The 24,061-nt window shown below is 41.6% G+C and overlaps 1 protein-coding gene across 2 annotated transcripts in view; it reads left to right on the top strand.

Moving 5' to 3' along the window:
* The window catches only part of SND1 (staphylococcal nuclease and tudor domain containing 1), a 980,965-nt gene that overhangs the window by 821,243 nt on the left and 135,661 nt on the right, over positions 1 to 24,061 (top strand). For both annotated transcript variants that reach the window (XM_069765442.1, XM_069765443.1), the window contains exon 17: positions 2,660 to 2,848. In XM_069765442.1, the coding sequence (XP_069621543.1) occupies positions 2,660 to 2,848 (189 nt within the window). The remainder of the gene's footprint in view (positions 1 to 2,659; positions 2,849 to 24,061) is intronic.

Here is a 24,061-nt window from a genome sequence, read left to right as displayed (position 1 = left end):
TTCAAACCACCCTTGGGGGTAAAGGGGTTAAACAATATTTTTTTTTCTGATGATACATTCCTTTAAATCCCTTTTCAACATATGATGTACTATGATGTCGTACTTTAGGTCCCTGTCTTTGAAGCAGCTCATAGACCATCATCTGCCTCTGATAACAGCCAGTGAAGCTGAACTCCACCCGTTGTTGTTAACGCTTTAATTGCTGATGTTAATCTCTAGCCGCAGCATTTAATATGTTGTCAGGGTGGCATTCCATTCCAAGTGCCCATCACCCGTTTTGTGATTGATTGTGTGGTGCTGATATGTTGCCATGGCAGACGGGGATCTGCTGAAGACCCCCGTGCTTGCCATCCTGCGGCTGGCTTTCATAGGAGACCATGATTTTATTTATATACTACAATACTATAGTATTACAGTATATAATACAAGAAATTGCAGATTTAAGTCTCCTAAGCAGGCTATCAAAGTGAAAAAAAAGTTCTAAACCCATTTAAAAAAACTTATTTGGTATCTCCCTGTCCATAAAAGTCCAGTCTATACATACATTCACTTAAATAAACTAAAAATATATCCACATTTGGTATTTCTAAAATCGTACTGACCTGGAGAATTATATTAGCAGGCCTTTTTATTTATTTATTTTTTTTACCTAACAGTGAACGCTGTCAAAATAAACCCCAAAAAACAACTGCGAAATTGCATTTTTTAGAGCAATTTCACCTCACTTTAATTTCTTTCCCATGCTCTAGTTATACTGAATGGTATGATTTGTGTCATTCAAAGCTTGTCCCACAAAACATTAAGCCCTCCTATGGCTATGTGAGCAGAAAAAAAAAGTTATGGCTCTTGGAATAGGGTATGTGCACACGTTGTGGATTTGTGTGCCGATTTTTCCGCTCAGATTCTGAACAATCCGCAGGTAAAACACCCCGTGTTTTACCTGTGGATTACCTGCGGCTTTACCACAGTTTTTGTGCTGATTTCACCTGCGTTTTCACACCTGCGGATTCCTATTGAGGAGCAGTTGTAAAGCGCTGCGGAATCCGCACAAAGAATTGACATGCTGCGGAAGATACAACTGCGTTTCCGCGTGGAATTTTCCGCAGCATGTACTCTGCGGATTTGGTTTTCTATAGGTTAACATGGTACTGTACACCGCATGGAAAACTGCTGCGAATCCACAGCATCGGATCCACAGCCAAATCTGCAACGTTTGCACAGACCCTAAGGCTGTTGCTGATTTTTGGCGTTTTTTTTCGCGATAAAAACGCTATAAAACCGCAAAAAAACAGCATACAATAAGCATCCCATCATTTAGAATGAATTCCGCATGTTTTGTGCACATGATGTGTTTTTTTTTTCGCGAAAAAAACGCATTGCGGTAAAAAACGCAGCATGTTCATTAATTTTGCGGGTTTTTTTGCGGATTTCCCACTATAAAATGTATTGGGAAATGTCCAGAAAAAAACGCGCAATAACGCATGCTGATTTCTTGCAGAAAATTTCAGGATTTTCCTCAGGAATTTTCTGCAAGAAATCCTGAACGTGTGCACATTGCCTAAGAGGCAGAAACAACGAAAACACACACAAAAATGGAAAATTGCCTGGTAATGAGGGAGGTTGAACAAGTTGCACGTAAAATAGAGATGTGGACCATAATATTAGGCTCAGAGCATGAACAGCTAAGTTCATATTATCAGATTTATTTTATGGTCCATTAACCCTCACAGCAGTATGAACCCTCAGGTGCTTTCTGTCTTGCCAAGTGTGTCTCCGTCAGGCGTTGCATTCACCCCTGACATATTTGCCATCTGTGTGACACTGGTTTATTAGAGATAAAATAGTGTTTTGCCCCTACTGTATAAGTGCACAGCCATTAAACAGTCACCTTGTGCAAATGTCATTTCATCTTGTGAGGTTTTACAGAATTTGACACAGTCCAGAAATAATTGGGATATCTTGGCATGTGTGTTTTCCTTTCCAATTATTTACCAGCATATGCTGTGTCGTCTTACTTTGCTTCTGGAGCTACGGCCTTTCGTTACGGGATAAAGATTGATTAGTTTACTGTATCTGTGACAAGGACGATGGCTCTTGCTATGTCATGTTTGGTTTGAGCATTAGAATCTGATTGTATCGATCGCCCTTGCTTTCTGGAACACAACTGTCATTGCCAGATAGAAGTTGCTTTCCAGGCCAGTAGGACAAAGTAAGGTCTGTAAAGTAGAAGATAAGATTGACCTGTACCTTGGAGTGACTTGAACGAGGTGGTGTTTAATAGGTGCATTATATCTTAAAGTTCGGATTCCTTCACACCCGATGATCATGTGGCTGATTCTTACTGGGTGGTTTTACATGAAGAAGTGATGGGTGTTGCCACATTTTTTGTGAAAATAATGCAAACCTGGAAAGGCGTTATGATCACACGATGTATGTATAAAACATCAGTAAAATCTACATGTATTTACTGTAGTGGTGCTATCGATTTAATTACTGTTTCATGTGATCCCACGCTTAGGTTCTTCCAAGTGGTTAGCCAGGCTTGATTATATGTTGAGTCACTACATATCATGGCATATGTTAAATGAGTAGTGTTTTTTTGTTGAGCTTCAAACAAGACTTTATTACACTGATTGCTTTTGGTTTTACTTTTTTCCAGGTGGAGGTGGAAGTGGAAGCAATGGACAAGGCTGGCAACTTCATTGGTTGGCTTCATGTGGATGGCGTCAACTTGTCAATTGCTCTTGTGGAACATGCCCTCTCGAAGGTCCATTTCACTGCAGAGCGCAGCAACTATTACAAGACTCTGATTTCTGCAGAAGAAGCAGCCAAACAAAAGAAAGAGAAGGTAGGCACGGGATTCCAAAATATAGAGTGCTTAAATATTGTGCACTTGAAATCCAAAGCTAATATAAAGGCTGCGAGCAGCAGGCATCCTTTTGTCGGTCAAACATTTACTGTCACCCTTCATGGCAATGATCAAGTGGTTATGGGACAAAAATAAAACGTTGCAAAGAATGTGTCAGTAGGGGAAGAAGAATGAAAGACACATTTCTTGTCTGATAAATCTGCCAGCGTCCCTGATCCGGTGATCGCTACTGATCTATCCAGTAGCAATGGACATTCCCAACTGCCATTGTCCAGCTTTATTCAGATTTCCCACACACAGGAACTGGCAGAGCGTTCATGGTGCCAGGCACCTCTGGCAGCAGATTATCTGCCCCCAAAACAAATTGATATCTGTTGGGGAAGAGTTGGAAGGGCTCAATACTCATTAGATTGGTGGCCAGTCTGTGGGTTTACCTATCTTTGACCAAATGTATTTGGAGTCCTTAAATTGGAAAACCCCATCAATGAGGTCTCTAGAAGCCAACACAAAGCTCTGTGCTTTTCGATATGAAGATTAATGGGGCAGATGTTTTTTGTGATCTGGCTGACATGCTCTTCAGTGTTTTGTGTTTAACTTTAATCATATAACAGTTTGTAGATTAGGACAGAACTATGGCATAAATATAATTACTTTGTACAGTTTGTAAAAGGTTGTGAAGTTGATCATTCGGGCAATGTGCACTTGTGGTTTCTCATTTTCTTGGAGGTGACAGGAGACAGAAAATCTGTAGTACGATTGTAATCTCCGGCAAGCTGCTCCTGTGCTTCTGTAAATCCCATTTCATACAAACGCCTGCTTAGCGTTCTAAACCTGGTTAAAAAGACTAAACTCTGCATTTGGGAGTCTCAACAGATGTTGATCTCTGTGACAAAAGAAAGTTTAAATCAAAGATCTGATGAATATTTACATCCATTAAACCAGGCTACGGTTGGATTATCAAGAAAAGCTGCGTTCTAAAATAAACTGTAGATTCTTATGAAATATAAAATTATGACAGTGTTCTAGAATGAATACCTCGGGATTGAGACTATTATGTGAAGCTGGCCCCCGTTCCCCCACAGTCCGTACAGGGGACTGACATGCTGCTTTTATTCCAACTAGAACATTATCAGATTCTCCATATTAGTAAATATAAATCTCTGCTTATTATGCCCGCGGAGCCTAAATATGATCGTGCTGTTTTTTTTTGCCGTCACATCGATCTGAATAGACTGTTGGGCTCAGGGTTTACTACAATTTGTAGCCACAAAGCATGACATTGTAAATGCTAAAATCACAGCGAATGATAATGAATGTGCCTTACTGAAATTCCATGGTAGCATGGTAACTTGCAGGGCCACAAAACGACCACATCCAGCATTGGGTTATGTGTGCACCTTAAGTAGTTGCTGCAGACATTCCTGCTTCAAAAGCGTCTCTTGGCACGAAAATGTTGCATACAAATCTGCATATCTGTGCTTGTTTTTGATCCCCTTTTTCCCATTTATGAGAATGGGTGGAAAACACTGCTAAAGCGCTGAAAGAATAGACGTGCTGCACATGTGAAACTGCTTCAATTCTGCAAACGTGTAGAAAACTCGTTCACTTTGTTGGGACAGTAAATGCTGCACACAGAACTATTGAATGATGAGTCACATGACTGTAAAAGGATGAACTGTGATAATATTAGGAGAGCATTAGGACCCTGCTGCTGCAGGTCTGAGCTAAGAAAAAAAGCCGAGAAAAGTGTGTATGCAGGGGGGTGGGGTCTAGTGTCTGCTGTTTAGGAACTCTGTGATGAAGCTTCCTGAAGGAGAGACTGCTATGATAGACATTGTGTGTGAGGCAGCAGAGAAAAAGCAAGAAGAGTGGACTCTGTAAAAGACTGTTTGCTGCCAGCGTGTGTGTGAGAGTGTTAACCCCTTCATCTTGGGAACCTGTGGTTCCGCGGTGGAACAAGAAAAGGGCATTCTTGAGAGCGGTATGACTGTGGAGCTCTATGGAGTCCCTTTTGTGGTGAGCTGAGAAGCAATAGAAAACATCCTGTGCAGATTCAGGCGGTTTGCTCTCAGGAGAAAGCATGAGTGACTGCTGGAGGAGAGATGGTATCCTATACCTTCCGTGTTGAGAGGGACCCGGACAAGCCCCGTTGAAGTGCTATTCCGTACCGTATCCTGAGGCTACAGAACTATAAGTCCCTGGCATGTGGACTCTGCATCGCCAACAAGATGCGGAGCTTTGCTTTTCTATAGCTGTTTTGGCGCCGAAGATCTTGGAACTGGCTGTAGCCAATGCAAGTTACATGCCTAGTAGAGACTTCCCTCAGGTTAACGGGACCATAATAATAGATACCCGGGTATCCCCAGATTAAGTGTTTTAGAGCTCCTGTTATATCTATAGGTATTGTATTGTGGGTTTTGATCTATTTATACTCTGTGTGCCATCCCAGGGGGTCCGATAATACCACCTCAGCCGATTTACACCTGTTTTCTTAGTACCTGATTTGACCTTTTGGACAGGTAAATTTATTCTATATCCCAGTGTAGCACACTTAAAAAGGGAACCTTGGGATTGGCATGTTGATTTCAGCTCCGACTGAGTGAGTGTATTCAATAAGTGGATTTCAGTCTGTTTCTTTCAAATACTAAATCTCACTCCTAATGGTATTTTAGTAAAGACAATGTTGGGATTTCTGCCTCCATCTCTGTTTGTGACCCATTGGATCTTATTAGGACCTCTGGTCATTACATGGTTACCAGTAGTTGTATTGACTTGTTCACTTGTGGTTAGACTGCATTGGACAAGTAAGGTTTAAACCATTCTTAACCATTTAAGTCACTTTATGGCTTACTACAGTGGAAAATTGAATTTTATCCTGCATTCCTGACAAACTCTTCCATCGAGGCTCGACTTTAGTTTATGAAGTTATACCATGCATTTCTTCATAAGACGTAGTTAAATCATTTGCACCCTCTTAAGAAACATTTAACGCGTGGGATAGCACAAACTGGTTACATATGGAAGTTTGGAAACCCCAACTGCACCATTATAATAAGGTTGATATTGGCCTTGCATGTGGTAGGCTCCAAAGCTATGTTCACACAATCAGCAATAACTATATACTTACTCAGCAGCAAATTTGATGATTTTTGGAGCTGATTTGGCTGTGGATTCACCACTGCTGTAAGGTAGAACTAAAATAAAACAAAACCACATATAATGTCGTTGCTCGTTTGCTTGTTCCTCTGCTGGTCTTTGTACCACCTTGCCTCCTAGCAGTCAAAGGCGCTATGTTTTTTCATTGCAGAGGGTCCACAGAGGAAATGCACAACGCATAAAGCTGTGGATTTGCCACTTCAAATAGGGTTAAAAAATATGATCCTCAGCTGTTCTTTGTACAATCCAAACCATAACCCAAAGAAATTGTGAATTTATCTTTGTAGCGGCTGGCTATCTACAGTATAGCAAGATCCACAACTAATAGGAATTGTTTTCTATTTTGTCTTACCTGTTGAACTCAATAGGGAAAATCTTACGTATAAAGTGACGTGCTGCAGATATAAGATACACTCCACATGCCATTTCAGTGCGGGTTCCACCAAGATTTTTGTTCTCCACCAAAGAATGGAAAATTTGCAGAGTACGGAAAATCCGCCTTGTGGCAAAATATCCTAAATGTATATTCATGTAGCGTTTTTAACCCCAAAGAAAGACCGATGTACCTTTTTTTTCCAGTGGAATCCACAACAGAACTTAACGTTACACCGACTTTTGCAGTTTGGACTGCTATGGGCCCCTGACTAGCCCCCATTGTATATGGCTTATCGGCTATCTGCCATCGTTTCCTGATGGAAACCGCTTGTCACCTATTATGATTTATTTTCTTTAAATCCTCAGTGATAAAATCAGCTGGTGCGTGACCCACAACTTGGATTTTGTATTGACCACAATCATTTTGTGGATAATGGGAACTCCGATTTCAGTGCCAAGTGTGTAGAAATTCCTGTGGCAAACAAGCAAGCATCTTGTGAGCATGTATCCTATAGCTCCTGTAATTCAGCCCACAACCTCATCCTATGATTATTTTTGTACGGTGTGTCCGGTTCCTATACTCTTAAATGTTCCTAACGTTGGTGTCCTTGAGTGATCAATGTGCCTCGTCCTAGTGCTGTGCAGTCCTCACTGACTATACAAGCCTCATGTATTATTCTGCCGGTAATTTCTAGTTTAAACAGCACAAATCAGCACTTTTCTTTAACTGTTCCGCCTGGCAGCAAAATGACAAGTTTAGGAATTCGCTTCTGCTGAAATGCACAAACTTACTAGCCTTTCTCGTCGTACATGCTGTTTACTAGTGTAGCAATAATGTTCATGAATATCTATTATCAGGGTTCACATAAGCCGTCCTCAGTTTAGCAATGCTTTTTTTTTTTTTTATTATTATTGATGATGATAGGTCTGCCACATTCCTAGTGTGAAACCCTCAGTACTTGGCACTAGGGTCACCATATTTGGATGAACCATGTTGGTACTTTGGTAACCTGTTGAGATGTGTGGCACACAAATGATGGGGGACTTAGCTCTTTATAATATGTGAACTTCGTCTTTTTGTTAGGAAACATGTAAGAAAACACAAAGGAACCAAGATTTATTTAAACACATCTTGAAATATTAAAATCCTTCATTTAAAGGGAAGATATAATCAGGAAATTGCCTAGTGTTTAAATCAGGGTTTTGTGTTAGATATATTTTTTAGAAAGGTTTTGGCAATATTGATTATTTATATATATATTTTACATTTTCATATAATCTGTGTTCAAAATATAAAAAAATGTAAATCTTGCAATATTGACACTTATTTTTAGGCTTTTTTTTAAACTAGATTTTTGTTGTTGCAGGAAACAACATATGTACATGAGCCCTACTTAGCAGATTCTGACCGTATCTTTTGTATTGAGGTATCGACTGCAGAGATCATTGTGAAGGGAGGGGGGACAGAGTCAGCTGTGATGTTGCTGATTGTGATTGGTGGATCCTGGGTACTGAGATGTTACCATTGTAACCTTGTCTCTGCTGATAAAGAGCATGCTGAAAACTCTACAAGAAAGAACAGGAAGTAGGATTTTAAAAAGAAATCCCTGTAGCTAGATTGAAAATTTTGATTAATAAAGATCAAGCTATGGGAAAAATAATAATAAAAAAATACATGCAACACTAAAACCTGACGTAAATGATAGGTCATTTTCTGATAATGTATTCCTTTTAAGGAACATTAAGGAAATAAGGATGCAATTTGAAAGTTATTGCTCATATGAAATGTAACCTTAGAGGGGTGTTTCACCCTATGATATTGATGATCAGTCTGACACCCGGCACCCCCACCGAAGAGCTGCTGAATGCTTCACTAATGTTCAAGGACACCTGCACTTGCTATTCAGGACAGATCAATTTGAAATATTTGATTTTTAGTTTTTTTTTCATAGTAAGAATTGAATGTCATTGAGATCTGCGCAGTTTCACCTAAATAATTCACCATAATGTTATAACGCAGCTTGAAGTTATTTGTAATCGCTCATAATAATAATGATTGTTGGTAAAATCTCTCAACTGAGCCGCTCGTATAGGATGGAATATGATTTTGGATTTATAATGTGGCATTTGCAGCCCACTATGCCCAGTGCTGTTCAGCATACTTGGAACAAAGGGGAGCAAGATGAATTGGGCCGAGTTTCCCTCTTTAAGACAGAAATAATAATTGCTGATCGTTACATTAGACCGCTACCCATCCTCATCTAGCTCACACTGGGAAGGTGGCAATGTCAGATCAGAGGCTCTGGGACTAAAACAGGAGAAGTCATGCGGAGAAGACAGCTTGTGTTTAACCAATCTATAATTACTGGGAACTGGGAGGACGGGTGACACGTGGTGACATGGGCCACGTGGCGGTGTCTGTATTAAACCTGAGCCACAGCTCTGTAAATGCCAAGTTGTAATAGAGATGACTGTTTAATGCCTTCTTAAGATAAAGGAATACCTCCCACACACTCTTCTGGATGGCTTCTTCCTATACTGCCCCAAAACATCAACACTTAAGAGTATGTTCACACTGTGCTTTTTATCCACATGAAAAAGGCAGAGTGATGACAGGAAAAAGACTGTTTTTATACGTTTGTTAAGGCGATTTCTTGATGTTTTTTTCTTTCACATTCTTTTCAATGACTGATGAGCTCATATACTGAATTCTGTTACTCTTCTCCAAAACTGAAGTAAGTTATGAGATGAACACATCATATGCATTAGGTCTGCACCATGAGTCCTACATCTATTACAGCTTGGGGAATCACATACACCCACGCTGTATGGGACCTGGGGGGTGTACACGCTATGTAAGACATTTGTGATATTTTGGGAATCATACTGTATTCACTCATTGTTTATCTTCAATTAGACCAAGATCCCTTTCCCATTTGTCATTTCTAAGAGATTTTTTCAGCTCCCCTTGTAGCAGGTGTCGATATATTTTAGATATTAAACCCTTTGAACTCTATACAAATTGACGATGAGGTATAATTAATTTAGATCTTCCTTCTCCAGCACTGTCCCATTTTATATGCATTTCATCATTGCAAATATTTATAGAATAATCTGGGAAGAATGCAACTTTACTGCTGTTAATGGTAATTTTTGACATTTCTCCTGCCGTTTACAAGATGATTTCTTCACCAGCACAGTTGGCTTTGGGGAACCTGTGGATGATGGACGGTTAGGCACAATGTAGGCTCGTTCCACTGCATTTAATGGAGTTAAAGTCTCTTTAACAAAGACTGATTGTATCCATTCTTCAAAATATGCCTTTGGATTTGCACCCTGTACTTTCTCTGGTACACCCACCAGAATCACATTATTTCGCCAGAGGCGATTTTCAAGATCGTCTGCTTGAGCCAGCCCCACTGACAGTGATTGATCATTTCCACGGACCTCCATTGTCAGTGGTGTAATCTGGTCCTCTAAATCACTTACTATCCCCTCCACTGCCATTCGTTCTATGACTTGTTTCCTGCCAGGAGATAATTTCTTCTTTTATAGTGCCAACATGAAGGGTCAATGTAGTAATGGCTGACTTGCACTGTGCAATAGTCAGGTAGATATCTTTAAGTGATGGATAGGGCTGATCCTGTGGGCACCTAGCATCCATTTGCTCATCGCATAGCATCATGCCCATCTGAGTTTCAAAGACTGCAGCACCGTCTCCTCTTCATTAGAATTTACAAGATTTTTATTGTCTTCCTGCTTAAACTTCACCTCCGTGGTTTCTTTCTGGGCCAAATGCTCCAATCTCACCACATCGACAGTTAGGTCTACAGCTCATTAGGTGCACTGCTGCAGGAGAGATGGAGACTCCATCTTGGGTCTCTCGCTCCCCCGCTGTGCTTCATTTGTTCTTATGGGTCATTCTACTACCTCTAAGCACTAATCCATGCTCCCACAGCCGCTGCAAATGTTTAGTCATTTAGAGTGCGAGTTCCGTGTCCTAACCCAGGACAGATGCCAGAGTTTTGTGGTAGCCCTCACATTTAGGCTGTGACCCCAAAAGTAAAAGTTTACGGTCTCTTTAAGCTCCGCAGACAGAGAAATACTGTTGCTTTTTTATATGGTCAAAGAGCAGCAACTTCATTTCTACGGGAGTATTGGAAAGTGGCTAGCATATATTTCCATAGAAATTAGAGAGAGACCCTGACTCTGATAATGGTGCAATTGGGCCCCTTTCTCAAAATACGCACGGGTCCCAGTTGTGGGACCTATATTTTTAAAGGGGAGGGACAGTAAAGCACTGTTTATTTTACAATGAACTTGAGTCTGTGAAGAATAGTTGTTTGAATGGGGCCATCCCCTTACATTGTATTTTAGGTATTGTTCTTCTGGATGAAGGCCATGCCTATATGATTTCTAGGATCTCCGTTCTGGAGATTGTATGTAGAAGGTGGTATGAATTCAGCATTTGTACATTTGGACTACACAGTATATCATGGACTTGTCAGAGATCTGTATGAGAGGCCATGCACTCTACACTAGAGAAGGGCCTGATTTATAGTGGGCATTGAAGTCATGTACGCCATGGCTTTCATGCAGTAAAACTGATATACAGTGTTAAGATAATAAATCTGTATTTTAGGGATGTAGCGTGACCCTGGATAATGATTTCATGATCTAATACAAAGGTTTAAATTGTGGATTCCTTGTCGCAGACTTCTACAAGGGAAAAGTGTGGCTGGCAGAATCCGCTGCAGTCTCCCCTGTGGATGTGCCATGTGTGGTTTCACCTTGTAACCTATTTTTTCCCAGACATTACACTTGTTATGAAAAATTACAGGCTCCGTTAGAAGTCTCTTGGTCTTGGCCATTAAAGCTGAACATGACATTCACGCAAGACATTTATTTTCTTCTTTAAAATGAACCCAGCATTAAGTGTAATGAAAGGCCTGGGCTGTTGGTATTGAGCCATGCTAAGATTTGGGTGCTTTCTGACATTTAAAAGAGAAAATGGCCTAGATGGAGGGCGTCAGCATTGCAGTACGGTTTCATATTATACTATTTAGTAGTGTTACAAGTTTTTCCTTCCTTTTACAAGCATTTCAGTTGCTATAAATACTCAAGTAGCCAACAACAAAATTAACACGTGAAAATTCATTTATAAAGCCTTATGTATTGCTAACCAGTTACTGCAACATTTTGGAGTAACGTACGCATGACCTAGTGGAATTTTACTAAACAAAGAGGCGCCAGGTGTATCCCGTGCCATAGGAGGTTCGCGGTCTGTGGTCTGGATGCCACAGTGCCGCCGACGTGGCTGCTGCTCCAGCGCCCTGCAGATCTTTTTGCTCAAATCTACTTACTGCATTACAGATCTGGGTGAAAAGGCAGGTGCCAGATACTGCTGCCACAGTACTTTTATGGTAAATGAGGCTGCACAAAGTGACATATTATGTAGGTCATCAGTTTATAAGTCCCAGAAGAGACCCTTTAAAGAGGTTGTCCACTTTTACGTTGATGACCCTTCCTTAGGATAGGTCATCAATGTCTGATAAGCTGTTAGAGTTGTCGGCGGCCGCTGGCAGGAAGTACTCACTTGCCGAGCTGCTCCGTCCACTTGTGGTGGCCGCAGCTTAGTACTACACATCCGCCCCCTATTCAAATCAATAGGAGGCTGATATGTAGTATCTTGTGGCGACCACTACAAGTAGTAGACGGAGCATCTAAGCAAGTGAGTACTTCCTGTCGGCGGACGCCAACTAATACCTGATTGGCGGGGGTGCCGGTTGTCGGACCCTGGCTGATCATAGGTCATCAGTGTAATAGTACTGGACAACCTTTTTAATAAAACTCCCCCTCGATCACTGATATAAAAAGCTGTGAGCCATTTTTGTCCCTTTTTATTTTAAAGGGAATGTGTCATCACAAAATGATTTTGTTACATATATCTTTAAAAAAAGGCAATTTTTTTATATTTTGATATTTATTAAAAAACAAAATTAGTAATCTCTATTTTCACACTGGCCAATGGGGATAGTATAGACTTGTACTTCCTGTCCTTTCAGGAATAGTTTACAGCAGTTTACTTACTATCAGAGGCAGGTTTACAATGATTAACACCATTATACCCCAGAGCACAAGATTCACGATAGGCAAAGTTATACCTGACCCTGCTCTCTTTCTTGTCACAATGACCTTTGCACACGCTCATTAGATGCTTTACTACAAAAGATAGGGTCAGAGATGGATCATCATGTATATGTGAATTTCCTTAAACAAAACATCAATCTAAAAAAGGAATGGTGTCCAGTGTGAAAATTGCAGCATTTATTATATTAATTTTTAATAAAGATTGTGATACGGAAATAAAAATTAAATAAAAGAAAACCAGCACAGAAACCTGATTTGACCAATGGATCATTTTCTGAACATCCATTTCCTTTAGTCAGTCTCTCAGAAATCAACAGGATCCACCATCTCAACATGCCAACCCCAAGAAAACTATTGCGTACACTGCTTCAAAATCATATTGATCTCAATACGTAACACAACAAAGCTAATCTAATCGTACAATGGTTGATTCACCTTAATAGTGAATAATTTCATCTGAATGTTGCATAACCACTCAATGTTGAGAAGTCATTGTTATTCACATTGTACAATCAGTACCGCGTATAATCACTTTCATCATTTGTAATAAGATGAAGACAAATTACAAGAGCTATTGCAAAATTAATATTGAAAAAATGTTGATAAAATGGTAAAATGCTTTGATCTTCATTATCCAGGCTCATAGATACTGCGCTGGTGAATATATTGCATGCCTGATTTAATCCTGGAAATGGGAAAAATAGATAAAAGTAATTTTCTACAAGCACAGCTGGATGCAACATTGGTTATGTAGGAATAATAATGTGTACATAGGTGACTGGACCTTAAGGCTATGTGCACGCGTTGCAGATTTGCCCCTGGAATTTTCTGTGCGGATTCTGCATCTCTTGGCAGAAAACGCAGGTGCAGATTTGATGTGTTTCTCTTGCAGATTGTGCGGTTTTGCTGCGGATTTTGTGCGGTTTTGCTGCAGATTCTGTGCGGATTTAGTGTTTTTACCCCTGCGGATTTCTATTATGGAATGGGTGCAGAAAAGCTGCAGATCTGCACAAAAGAAGTGACATGGTCCTTTTTTGAATCTGCTGCGTTTTCTGTGCAGAATTTTCCGCACCATTAGCACAGCATTTTTTTTTTTCCATTGATTGACATTGTACTGTAAATCACTTGCAGATGTGCAGCGTTTCTGCGTGGAAAAAAACGCTGCAGATCCGCAGGAAATCTGCAACGTGTGCACCTAGTCTAAAGGGATTATTTAGCAAGGAGAAATCTAATTGCAAAGGGCTACAAGTGTTTTAAAAAATAAGAGACAAATGACAAGACTATGGCATAGAGGTTATTGAGGAATGGAAGTGGCGGGATATTGCTGAGGATGAGAATGTCTGGTTCTATTTTTTTTCTTTTTATAAACGCTCTAGCCCCTGATTCAGCATTTGTGTTTTTTGTTTTTTTAAGTCCCTTTTCTTTCTTGTCGCATGGTATTAGTTGCCGTTTTTAGCACCAAGATCATCAAAATGGAGCTTATGATGCACGAAAGTAAAAAAATGGTGGTTCTTCCTTTCTAGAATTGTTTTTACGACTTTTGGCTAGAAAAGTCGCAAAAATTGCTCTCTGGTTTGAAATTGTGCCAATTTTTTTTTTATAAAGAAGTCACAATTGATTAATCCGGCTAAGGCCGGTTTCACACGTCAGTGGCTCCGGTATGTGAGGTGACAGTTTCCTCACGTACCGGAGACACTGACTCACGTAGACACATTAAAATCAATGTGTCTCTGCACATGTCAGCGTGTTTTCACAGGCCGTGTGTCCGTTTGGAAAACACGGAGACATGTCAGTGTTCGTGGGAGCGCACGTATTACACGGACCCATTAAAGTCAATGAGTCCGTGTAAAACACGTATCGCACACGGATGTTGTCCGTGTGCAGTCCGTGTGCCGTGCAGGAGACAGCGCTACAGTAAGCGCTGTCCCCCCAGCGTGGTGCTGAAGCCGCCATTCATTTCTTCTCTCCAGCAGCGTTCGCTGGAGAGAAGATATGAAAAATCTTCTTTTTTTTTTTTTGGTGTTTATAAAAAAGATCCCTGTCCCCAACCCCCTCCCACCCCCTGTGCGCCCCCCCCCCTGCTGTTAATAAAATACTTACCCAGCTCCCTCGCTGCTTCTTCTCCTCGCCGCAGCTTCTCCTGTATGAGTGGTCACGTGGTGCCACCCATTACAGTGATGAATATGCGGCTCAACCCCTATGGGAGAAGCAGCAAGGGAGCTGGGTAAGTATTTTATTAACAGCAGGGGAGGGGGGGGGCGCACAGGGGGTGGGAGGGGGTTGGGGACAGGGATCTTTTTTTATTTAAACACCAAAAAAAAAAGATTTTTCATATCTTCTGAAATGAATGGCGGCTTCAGCACCAGATGCAGGGGACAGCGCTTAACTGTAGCGCTGTCTCCTGCACGGTGCGTGTGGTACCCAGTCGGCACACGGATGCCGCACGTGTGCCACACTGATGTGCCACGTGAGCACACGGACACGGATAATTCCGGTACCGATTTTTCCGGTACCGGAATTATCTGGACGTGTGAGACTGGCCTAAAACAAATAGAATTCCTAGACTCCATCCACCAAGTGGGAAAAAAACTGACTGGTGAGTTTCTATAACAGACTTCAAAAGAGGCAGCAATAGAATAATTGGGTGCAAACAGAAAAAAAAAAAGCACAAAAACTCACAAAACTAGACAAAAACAAAAGTAATGGTGGCTTCTGAGTCGTTTGCAAAAATAAATTTTTCCAGCAGACCACCATTTTAATAATTCTCGGTCTGTATCCAAATAGCTTATTCACTAGGATGCATCAAACCAGTTCCATCCTATTTCCCATTGCATTGGCTAAAAAGTTTAAAAAACAATAACACAAAGATATTGAAAACTGGAATTCTACTATTGTTTGGGTTAGGCTATATGTCCATGATCAGGAAATAGCAGCATATTTTCGCTGCACCCAAAACGCTGCGTTCTAATTGCGCAGTTAAATCCTCATGTGTTCACTGAACCATGCGGATTTACCGCATCTAATGATTGGCTATGGGTGAGGCTACACAGATAATTAACATGCTGTGGATGGTACACCCGCGCTGCGGGCGAGTGTACGCAGCGGTAAAAAGAAGCACAGTGGGCATGGGATTTCTATAAATCCCATCCACTGTGCTTCTAATGTAGAACGCTGCTCTTTCTTATCATGGGCACATACCGTAAGACTTCATTACAGTGTAGGGATGTCATCTAGAAAACATGCGCGAGTTATTCATCCTTCTATAGATATACTTTAATGAGACGTATCTCCCAAGTGGCCATTACTATTGCAGGATCGTTACTTTTCCCTTGCAATCGCTTTTTAGAGTTTGAAGGATCATTTTACTGTGAAATGTGTATTTATAATAAAGTAGCTGAATCGAAAGCATGTAAGTGGTATATGGTGGTGCAGGCAGAAGTGAGAGGACTTGGTTTTGATGTGTATTGTAAACGAAACGCTTGCCAATGTTTGATAATGGACATTGGACAGATTCTGAAACATAGAACGGAGCAGCCCGTGGAAGATTTCCTGCATGTCTCAGCCATACATAAAGGATATACTCACTTGGGAGCTATATGAGGTATCACAGGAACCATTTCTATCTGGTTCATTACAATCCTTACAAACCACATCACAGGAAAACTAAAATGCAGCCTTTATCCGGCCCAAAGTGAAACATAAAGTAAAGCGTCCATATAGTAGTGCTGGTTAGCCCACTTGGAACAGAGTCCAGCTTCTTAGTCCTTTAGGGAGCCACACAATCCAGGAGGTCTGCAACCCTTCACACACTTACTTGTGTGAGACAAACAGGCCTCATTTTACCAAGTGAACCACACCCAGCGGTAGAGATATGATGAGCAGCTGTGTCTCCCAACTCTTCAGATGCTCATAATCAACGTGTCATGGCCGATTAACCCCTTTTAGTCCTATATGTACTAAAGCATCACTCGAGGTTTATCTCCCATTCCCTATGTGTCTGACAGCCTCCTTACAATATAACAGTTGTGTGAAAAAGTGTTTGCCCCCTTCCTGATTTCCTATTCTTTTGCAAGTTTGTCAAAGTGAAATGTTTCAGTTCACCAAATATATTTAAATATTAAACAAAGAAAAAAAAATAAACACATGCCGTTTTTAAATGAAAGTCTTTATTATTAAGGGAAAGAGATTGGGCAAAAATTACCTGCATGGCAGGGTTCCAAGACAAAAACCACTGCTGAGCAATAACTTAAAGACTCGTTTCAGTTTTGACGGAAAACATATTGATGTTCCCAAAGACTTTTGGGAGAATACTCTGTGGACTGACGAGACTAAAGTTGGACTTTTTGGAAGGTGTATAGTACAGACCAAAAGTTTGGACATGCCTTCTCATTTAAAGATTTTTCTGTATTTTCATGACTATGAAAATTGTACATTCACACTGAAGGCATCAAAACTATGAATTAACACATGTGGAAATGTGTACTTAGCAAAAAAGTGTGAAACTGAAGTTTATGTCTTATATTCTAGGTTCTTCAAAGTAGCCACCTTTTGCTTTGATGACTGCTTTGCACACTATTGGCATTCTCTTGATGGGCTTCAAGAGGTAGTCACCTGAAATGCTTTTCAATTCGCAGGTGTGCCCTGTCAGGTTTAATAAGTGGGATTTCTTGCCTTATAAATGGGGTTGGGACCATCAGTTGTGTAGTGCAGAAGTCTGGTGGATACACAGCTGATAGTCCTACTGAATAGACTGTTAGAATTTGTATTATGGCAAGAAAAAAGCAGCTAAGTAAAGAAAAACGAGTGGCCATCATTACTTTAAGAAGTAAAGGTCAGTCAGTCTGAAAAATTGGGAAAACTTTGAAAGTGTCCCCAAGTGCAGTGGTAAAAACCATCAAGCGCTGCAAAGAAACTGGCTCACATAAGGACCGCCCCAGGAAAAGAAGACCAAGAGTCACCTCTGCTTCTGAGGATAAGTTTACTTATGTCACCAGCATCAGAAATCACAGGTTAACAGCAGCTCAGATTAGAGACCAGGTCAATGCCACACAGAGTTCTATCAGCAGACACATCTCTACAAACAACTGTTAAGAGGAGACTTTGTGCAGCAGGCCTTCATGGTAAAATAGCTGCTAGGAAACCACTGCTAAAGACAAGCAACAAGCAGAAGAGACATGTTTGGGCTAAAGAACACAAGGAATGGACATTAAACCAGTGGAAATCTGTGCTTTGGTCTGATGAGTTCAAATTTGAGATCTTTGGTTCCAAACACCGTGTCTTTGTGCGACGCAGAAAAGGTGAACGGATGGACTCTACATGCCTGGTTCCCACCGTGAAGCAAAGAGGAGGAGGTGTGATGGTGTGGGGGTGCAATCCCACACTTGTTTTTTGTTTGGCTTTTTTGCTAGGTTCACTAAATGCTAAAACTGACCTGCCATTATGATTCTCCAGGTCATTACGAGTTCATAGAAACCAAACATGTCTAGGTTACGTTTTATCTAAGGTGTAAAAAAAAATTCCAAACTTTGCTAAAAAAAAATAAAAAATTCAGCAATGTCTGAATACCCGTAGCGTCTCCATTTTTCGTGAGTCAGGTTAGGGCTTATTTTTTGTGTGGCGAGCTGACGTTTTTAATTATACCATTTTGGTGCAGATACGTTCTTTTGAGCGCCCGTTATTGCATTTTAATGGTTGCTATACCGGCGTATCGCTGACACCCGATCATGTGACGGGGGTCAGCAATGCGCTCATTTCCGGCCCGATGGCCGGAAGCACCGGTTAAATGCTGCTGTCAGCATTTGACAGCGGCATTTAACTAGTTAATAGCGACAGGTGAATCGCGATTTCACCCGCCACTATTGCGGGCACATGTCAGGTGTTCAAAACAGCTGACATGTCTCGGCTTTGAGGTGGGCTCAGCGCCGGAGCCCACTTCAAAGCAGGGGATCCGACCTCCGCTGTAATAGTATGGTGGAGGTCGGTAAGGGGTTAAAGTTCTTCTACGTTCTGTACTTAAACTATATGAAAGTGAACCAATTGACTCTATAGAAAAAACTCCAAGTCTATAAAGAAAGCTTGGCATGAGTGTGATTCTATATTACAAGGCCTGTATTGGTTTCCTCTGCGAGTCTGGGATGCGTCTTTTGTTGAATTCAGCAATATTCTGCTGCTGACGCTGCACAGTGCACACAATCCAATGTACTTTCCGGCCCTCTGATTAATATATCGGATGGAAACTTGTGAAATTATTGAGCTTCATTTCAGCTGCTCACTCTCCTTACAAACCACCCGGTGGAACTTGCCAGATGTCCTGCTGTGGGCATCCGACCACGGATAGTGCACAGCTTGGCAAATCTTCCTTTCAAATTAGACTCCTCCCGGTTTTTAACTCCTACTCTTCTAACCCTTTGAAAATAGTGCCATAAAGATCTGTATATTATATTCTTTTTTTATCAGAATAATTTAGAGACACTTTAGAAAAATAGTCTAGAACGTGTGACGGGCCCACAAACATGTTAATATTCTATGGTCACTCAACAAGACATATTTTAGATTGTATCCAGCAGTTGGTCACTGCATGATCGATCGTCCCTAACTCTTCCATAACTAAACATGCAGACCCTTTCCGCCAGCAGGCCACTATCATTCACTTAATTCATATATTTATATTTCACGCTGTGTTGAACACATAGAATTGCAATGCAGGGAATTGCTGTACGTCTGATTTGACTGTGCATGCACCAGCCATGCATTATAGCAAAGTGCCCTCATAAATATCCACTAAGTAGGTACACACTAATCCAGCTCTAGATAATAATCTTGATGTATGGTAACACAGCAGGGCATTAGCCACACAATGTAATGATGTCTGCACGTATCCAGCAATGGATTACAGTATGTATGGAGGAGCCAGAGATGACCGCAAATGTCTACTGCCTGTACTGAAGTCATTTTCATGTTTGTGCAAACAATGCAAATGCCCCATCAAACAGAGATTTACATCGGATGTTCTGTGGGTAATATCTGTCTTCAATTTAAACACAAGCATTATAAACTGAGTACTGGATGGCAGCAGATATTTACTTCTAAAAGAAGCCAATCATCTTAATGTGGCTACCAACATCTGTTCTCCAATCAATGTCAGGCAAAGTTGTTTTGTTTTTTTACTCACAATACTGTAGCCATTAGTCATCTATATGGACATGTAGGTCGTAGAAATTTGAATAAAATGATACCTTGATATTTGCAATCCGATGTCTTACTCCAGAGTACGTTTTTCTTAATATGTGGTAGGATTTATTGGCTGGACATTGATCTGCATGAGAATTTGCCTTCAGAGCTTATTTTATATGAAAGAGGGAGTTACCAGTGTGAGACATGTAGATCAGAAGAGCAGATTATCAGTTATTACATGTCTCACACTGGTAATGCCTCCTTTCATTTAAAATAAGCTCTGGAGGCAAATTCTCCTGGAGATCAATGTCCGGCCCATAGATCTTAACGGCTCATTTACATATTGAGAAAAACGTTGATTTCTCTGGAATAAAACATTGGATCAAAGATATCACGTTATTATTTAATTTCATTTTCTATGACCTGCATGTAAATGGCTTTGGAAGGTTGATTGTACATTCACAGAAAGAAATCCCCAATATGTCTACTATACACATAAAATATACCTTTTATTAAATTAGCTTAACCCCTTCCCGACCTGTGACACAGCGTATGCGTCATGAAAGTCGGTGCCAATCCGACCTGTGACGCATATGCTGTGTCACAGAAAGATCGCGTCCCTGCAGGCCGGGTGAAAGGGTTAACTCCAATTTTACCCGGCCTGCAGGGACAGGGGGAGTGGTAGTTTAGCCCGGGCTACGTGGCTACGATCGCTCTGATTGGCTGTTGAAAGTGAAACTGCCAATCAGAGCGATTTGTAATATTTCACCTAAAAAACTGGTGAAATATTACAATCCAGCCATGGCCGATGCTGCAATATCATCGGCCATGGCTGGAAACACTTATGTGCACTCACCCCACCGATCGTTTCCCCCAGCCCCCCGATCTGTGGTCCGCTCCCCTCCGTCCTGTGCTCCGCTCCCCCGTCCTCCTGTCCGCTCCCCCCGTGCTCCAATCACACCCCCCGTGCTCAAATCAAACCCCCCCCGCACTCCGATCCCCCCCGCACTCCGATCCCCCCCGCACAGCGATCCCCCACCCCGTGCTCCAATCCACCCCCCCGTGTTCCGATCCACCCCCACATGCTCCGATCCACCCCCCCGTGCTCCGACTCTCCCCCCGTGCCCTGATCTCCCCCCCCCCCCCCTTATACTTACCTCCCGGGATCCGTCCGTCTTCTTTCCTGGGCGCCGCCATCTTCCAAAATGGCGGGCGCATGTGCAGTGCGCCCGCCGAATCTGCCTGCCGGCAGATTCGTTCCAAAGTGAGTTTTGATCACTGAGATAGGTTATATCTCAGTGATCAAAATAAAAAAAATAGTAAATGGCCCCCCCCCCCCCTTTGTCACCCCCATAGGTAGGGACAATAAAAAAAATATATATTTTTTTTTTTTCCACTAAGGTTGGGGTAAGAACTAGGGGTAGGGTTAGGGTTTCGGTATGTGCACACGTATTCTGTTCCTCTGCGGATTTTTCCGCTGCGGATTTGATAAATCCGCAGTGCTAAACCGCTGTGGATTTATCGCGGATTTACCGCGGTTTTTCTGCGCATTTCACTGCGGTTTTACAACTGCGATTTTCTATTGGAGCAGTTGTAAAACCGCTGCGGAATCCGCAGAAAGAAGTGACATGCTGCGGAATGTAAACCGCTGCGTTTCCGTGCAGTTTTTCCGCAGCATGTGTACAGCGATTTTTGTTTCCCATAGGTTTACATTGAACTGTAAACTCATGGGAAACTGCTGCGGATCCGCAGCGTTTTCCGCAGCGTGTGCACATACCTTTAGAATTAGGCTATGTGCACACGGTGCGGATTTGGCTGCGGATCCGCAGCAGTGTTCCATCAGGTTTACAGTTCCATGTAAACATATGGAAAACCAAATCCGCTGTGCCCATGGTGCGGAAAATACCACGCGGAAATGCTGCGTTGTATTTTCCGCAGCATGTCAATTCTTTGTGCGGATTCTGCAGCGTTTTACACCTGTTCCTCAATAGGAATCCACAGGTGAAATCCGCACAAAAAACACTGGAAATCCACGGTAAATCCGCAGGTAAAACGCAGTGCCCTTTACCCGCGGATTTTTCAAAAACGATGCTGAAAAATCTCACACGAATCCGCAACGTGGGCACATAGCCTTAGGGTTAGGGTTGGAATTAGGGTTGTGGTTAGGGGTGTGATTAGGGTTATGGCTACAGTTGGGATTAGGGTTAGGGGTGTGTTGGGGTTAGTGTTGGAGTTAGAATTGAGGGGTTTCCACTGTTTAGGCACATCAGGGGTCTCCAAACGCAACATGGCGCCACCATTGATTCCAGCCAATCTTGTATTCATAAAGTCAAATGATGCTCCCTCACTTCTGAGCCCCGACGTGCGCCCAAACAGTGGTTTACCCCCACATATGGGATACCAGCATACTCAGGACAAACTGCGCAACAATTACTGGGGTCCAATTTCTCCTGTTACCCTTGTGAAAATAAAAAAATGCTTGCTAAAACATCATTTTTGAGGAAAGAAAAATTATTTTTTATTTTCACGGCTCTGCGTTGTAAACGTCTGTGAAACACTTGGGAGTTCAAAGTGCTCACCACATATCTAGATAAGTTCCTTGGGGGGTCTAGTTTCTAAAATGGGGTCACTTGTGGGGGGTTTCTACTGTTTAGGCACACCAGGGGCTCTGCAAAAGCAACGTGACGTCCGCAGACCATTCCATCAAAGTCTGCATTTCAAAAGTCACTACTTCCCTTCTGAGCCCCGACGTGTGCCCAAACAGTGGTTTACCCCCACACATGGGGTATCAGCGTACTCAGGAGAAACTGGACAACAACTTTTGGGGTCAAATTTCTCCTGTTACCCTTGGGAAAATAAAAAATAGCGGGCTAAAAAATCATTTTTGAGAAAATAATTTTTTTTTTTAATTTTCATGGCTCTGCGTTATGAACTTCTGTGAAGCACTTGAGGGTTCAAAGTGCTCACCACACATCTAGATTAGTTCCTTTGGGGGTCTAGTTTCCAAAATGGGGTCATTTGTGGGGGATCTCCAATGTTTAGGCACACAGGGGCTCTCCGAACGCGACATGGTGTTCGCTAATGATTGGAGCTAATTTTCCATTTAAAAAGCCAAATGGCGTGCCTTCCCTTCTGAGCCCTGCCGTGCGCCCAAACAGTGGTTTACCCCCACATATGGGGTATCTGCGTACTCAGGACAAACTGGACAACAACATTTGTGGTCCAATTTCTCCTATTACCATTGGCAAAATAGGAAATTCCAGGCTAAAAAATCATTTTTGAGAAAAGAAAAATTATTTTTTATTTTCATGGCTCTGCATTATAAACTTCTGTGAAGCACCTGGGGGTTTAAAGTGCTCAGTATGCATCTAGATAAGTTCCTTGGGGGGTCTAGTTTCCAAAATGGGGTCACTTGTGGGGGAGCTCCAATTTTTAGGCACACAGGGGCTCTCCAAACGTGACATGGTGTCCGCTAAAGAGTGCAGCCAATTTTTCATTCAAAAAGTCAAATGGCGCTCCTTCCCTTCCAAGCCCTGCCGTGCGCCCAAACAGTGGTTTACCCCCACATATGAGTTATCAGCGTACTCAGGACAAATTGGACAACAACTTTCGTGGTTCAGTTTCTCCTTTTACCATTGGGAAAATAAAAAAATTGTTGCTGAAAAATCATTTTTGTGACTAAAAAGTTAAATGTTCATTTTTTCCTTCCATGTTGCTTCTGCTGCTGTGAAGCACCTGAAGGGTTAATAAACTTCTTGAATGTGGTTTTGTGCACCTTGAGGGGTGCAGTTTTTAGAATGGTGTCACTTTTGGGTATTTTCAGCCATATAGACCCCTCAAACTGACTTCAAATGTGAGGTGGTCCCTAAAAAAAATGGTTTTGTAAATTTCGTTGTAAAAATGAGAAATCGCTAGTCAAATTTTAACCCTTATAACTTCCTAGCAAAAAAAAATTTTGTTTCCAAAATTGTGCTGATGTAAAGTAGACATGTGGGAAATGTTATTTATTAACTATTTTGTGTCACATAACTCTCTGGTTTAACAGAATAAAAATTCAAAATGTGAAAATTGCGAAATTTTCAAAATTTTCGCCAAATTTCCGTTTTTATCACAAATAAACACAGAATTTATTGACCTAAATTTACCACTAACATGAAGCCCAATATGTCACGAAAAAACAATCTCAGAACCGCTAGGATCCATTGAAGCGTTCCTGAGTTATTACCTCATAAAGGGACACTGGTCAGAATTGCAAAAAATGGCAAGGTCTTTAAGGTCAAAATAGGCTGGGTCATGAGGGGGTTAAAGTTACTTCTTAACCAGTGCATAAACTAAAAC

The sequence above is a fragment of the Ranitomeya imitator genome, chromosome 4 (assembly GCF_032444005.1).
Source record: "Ranitomeya imitator isolate aRanImi1 chromosome 4, aRanImi1.pri, whole genome shotgun sequence".
NCBI lineage: Eukaryota > Metazoa > Chordata > Amphibia > Anura > Dendrobatidae > Ranitomeya > Ranitomeya imitator.
This window is presented reverse-complemented; position numbering and strand designations above follow the sequence as displayed.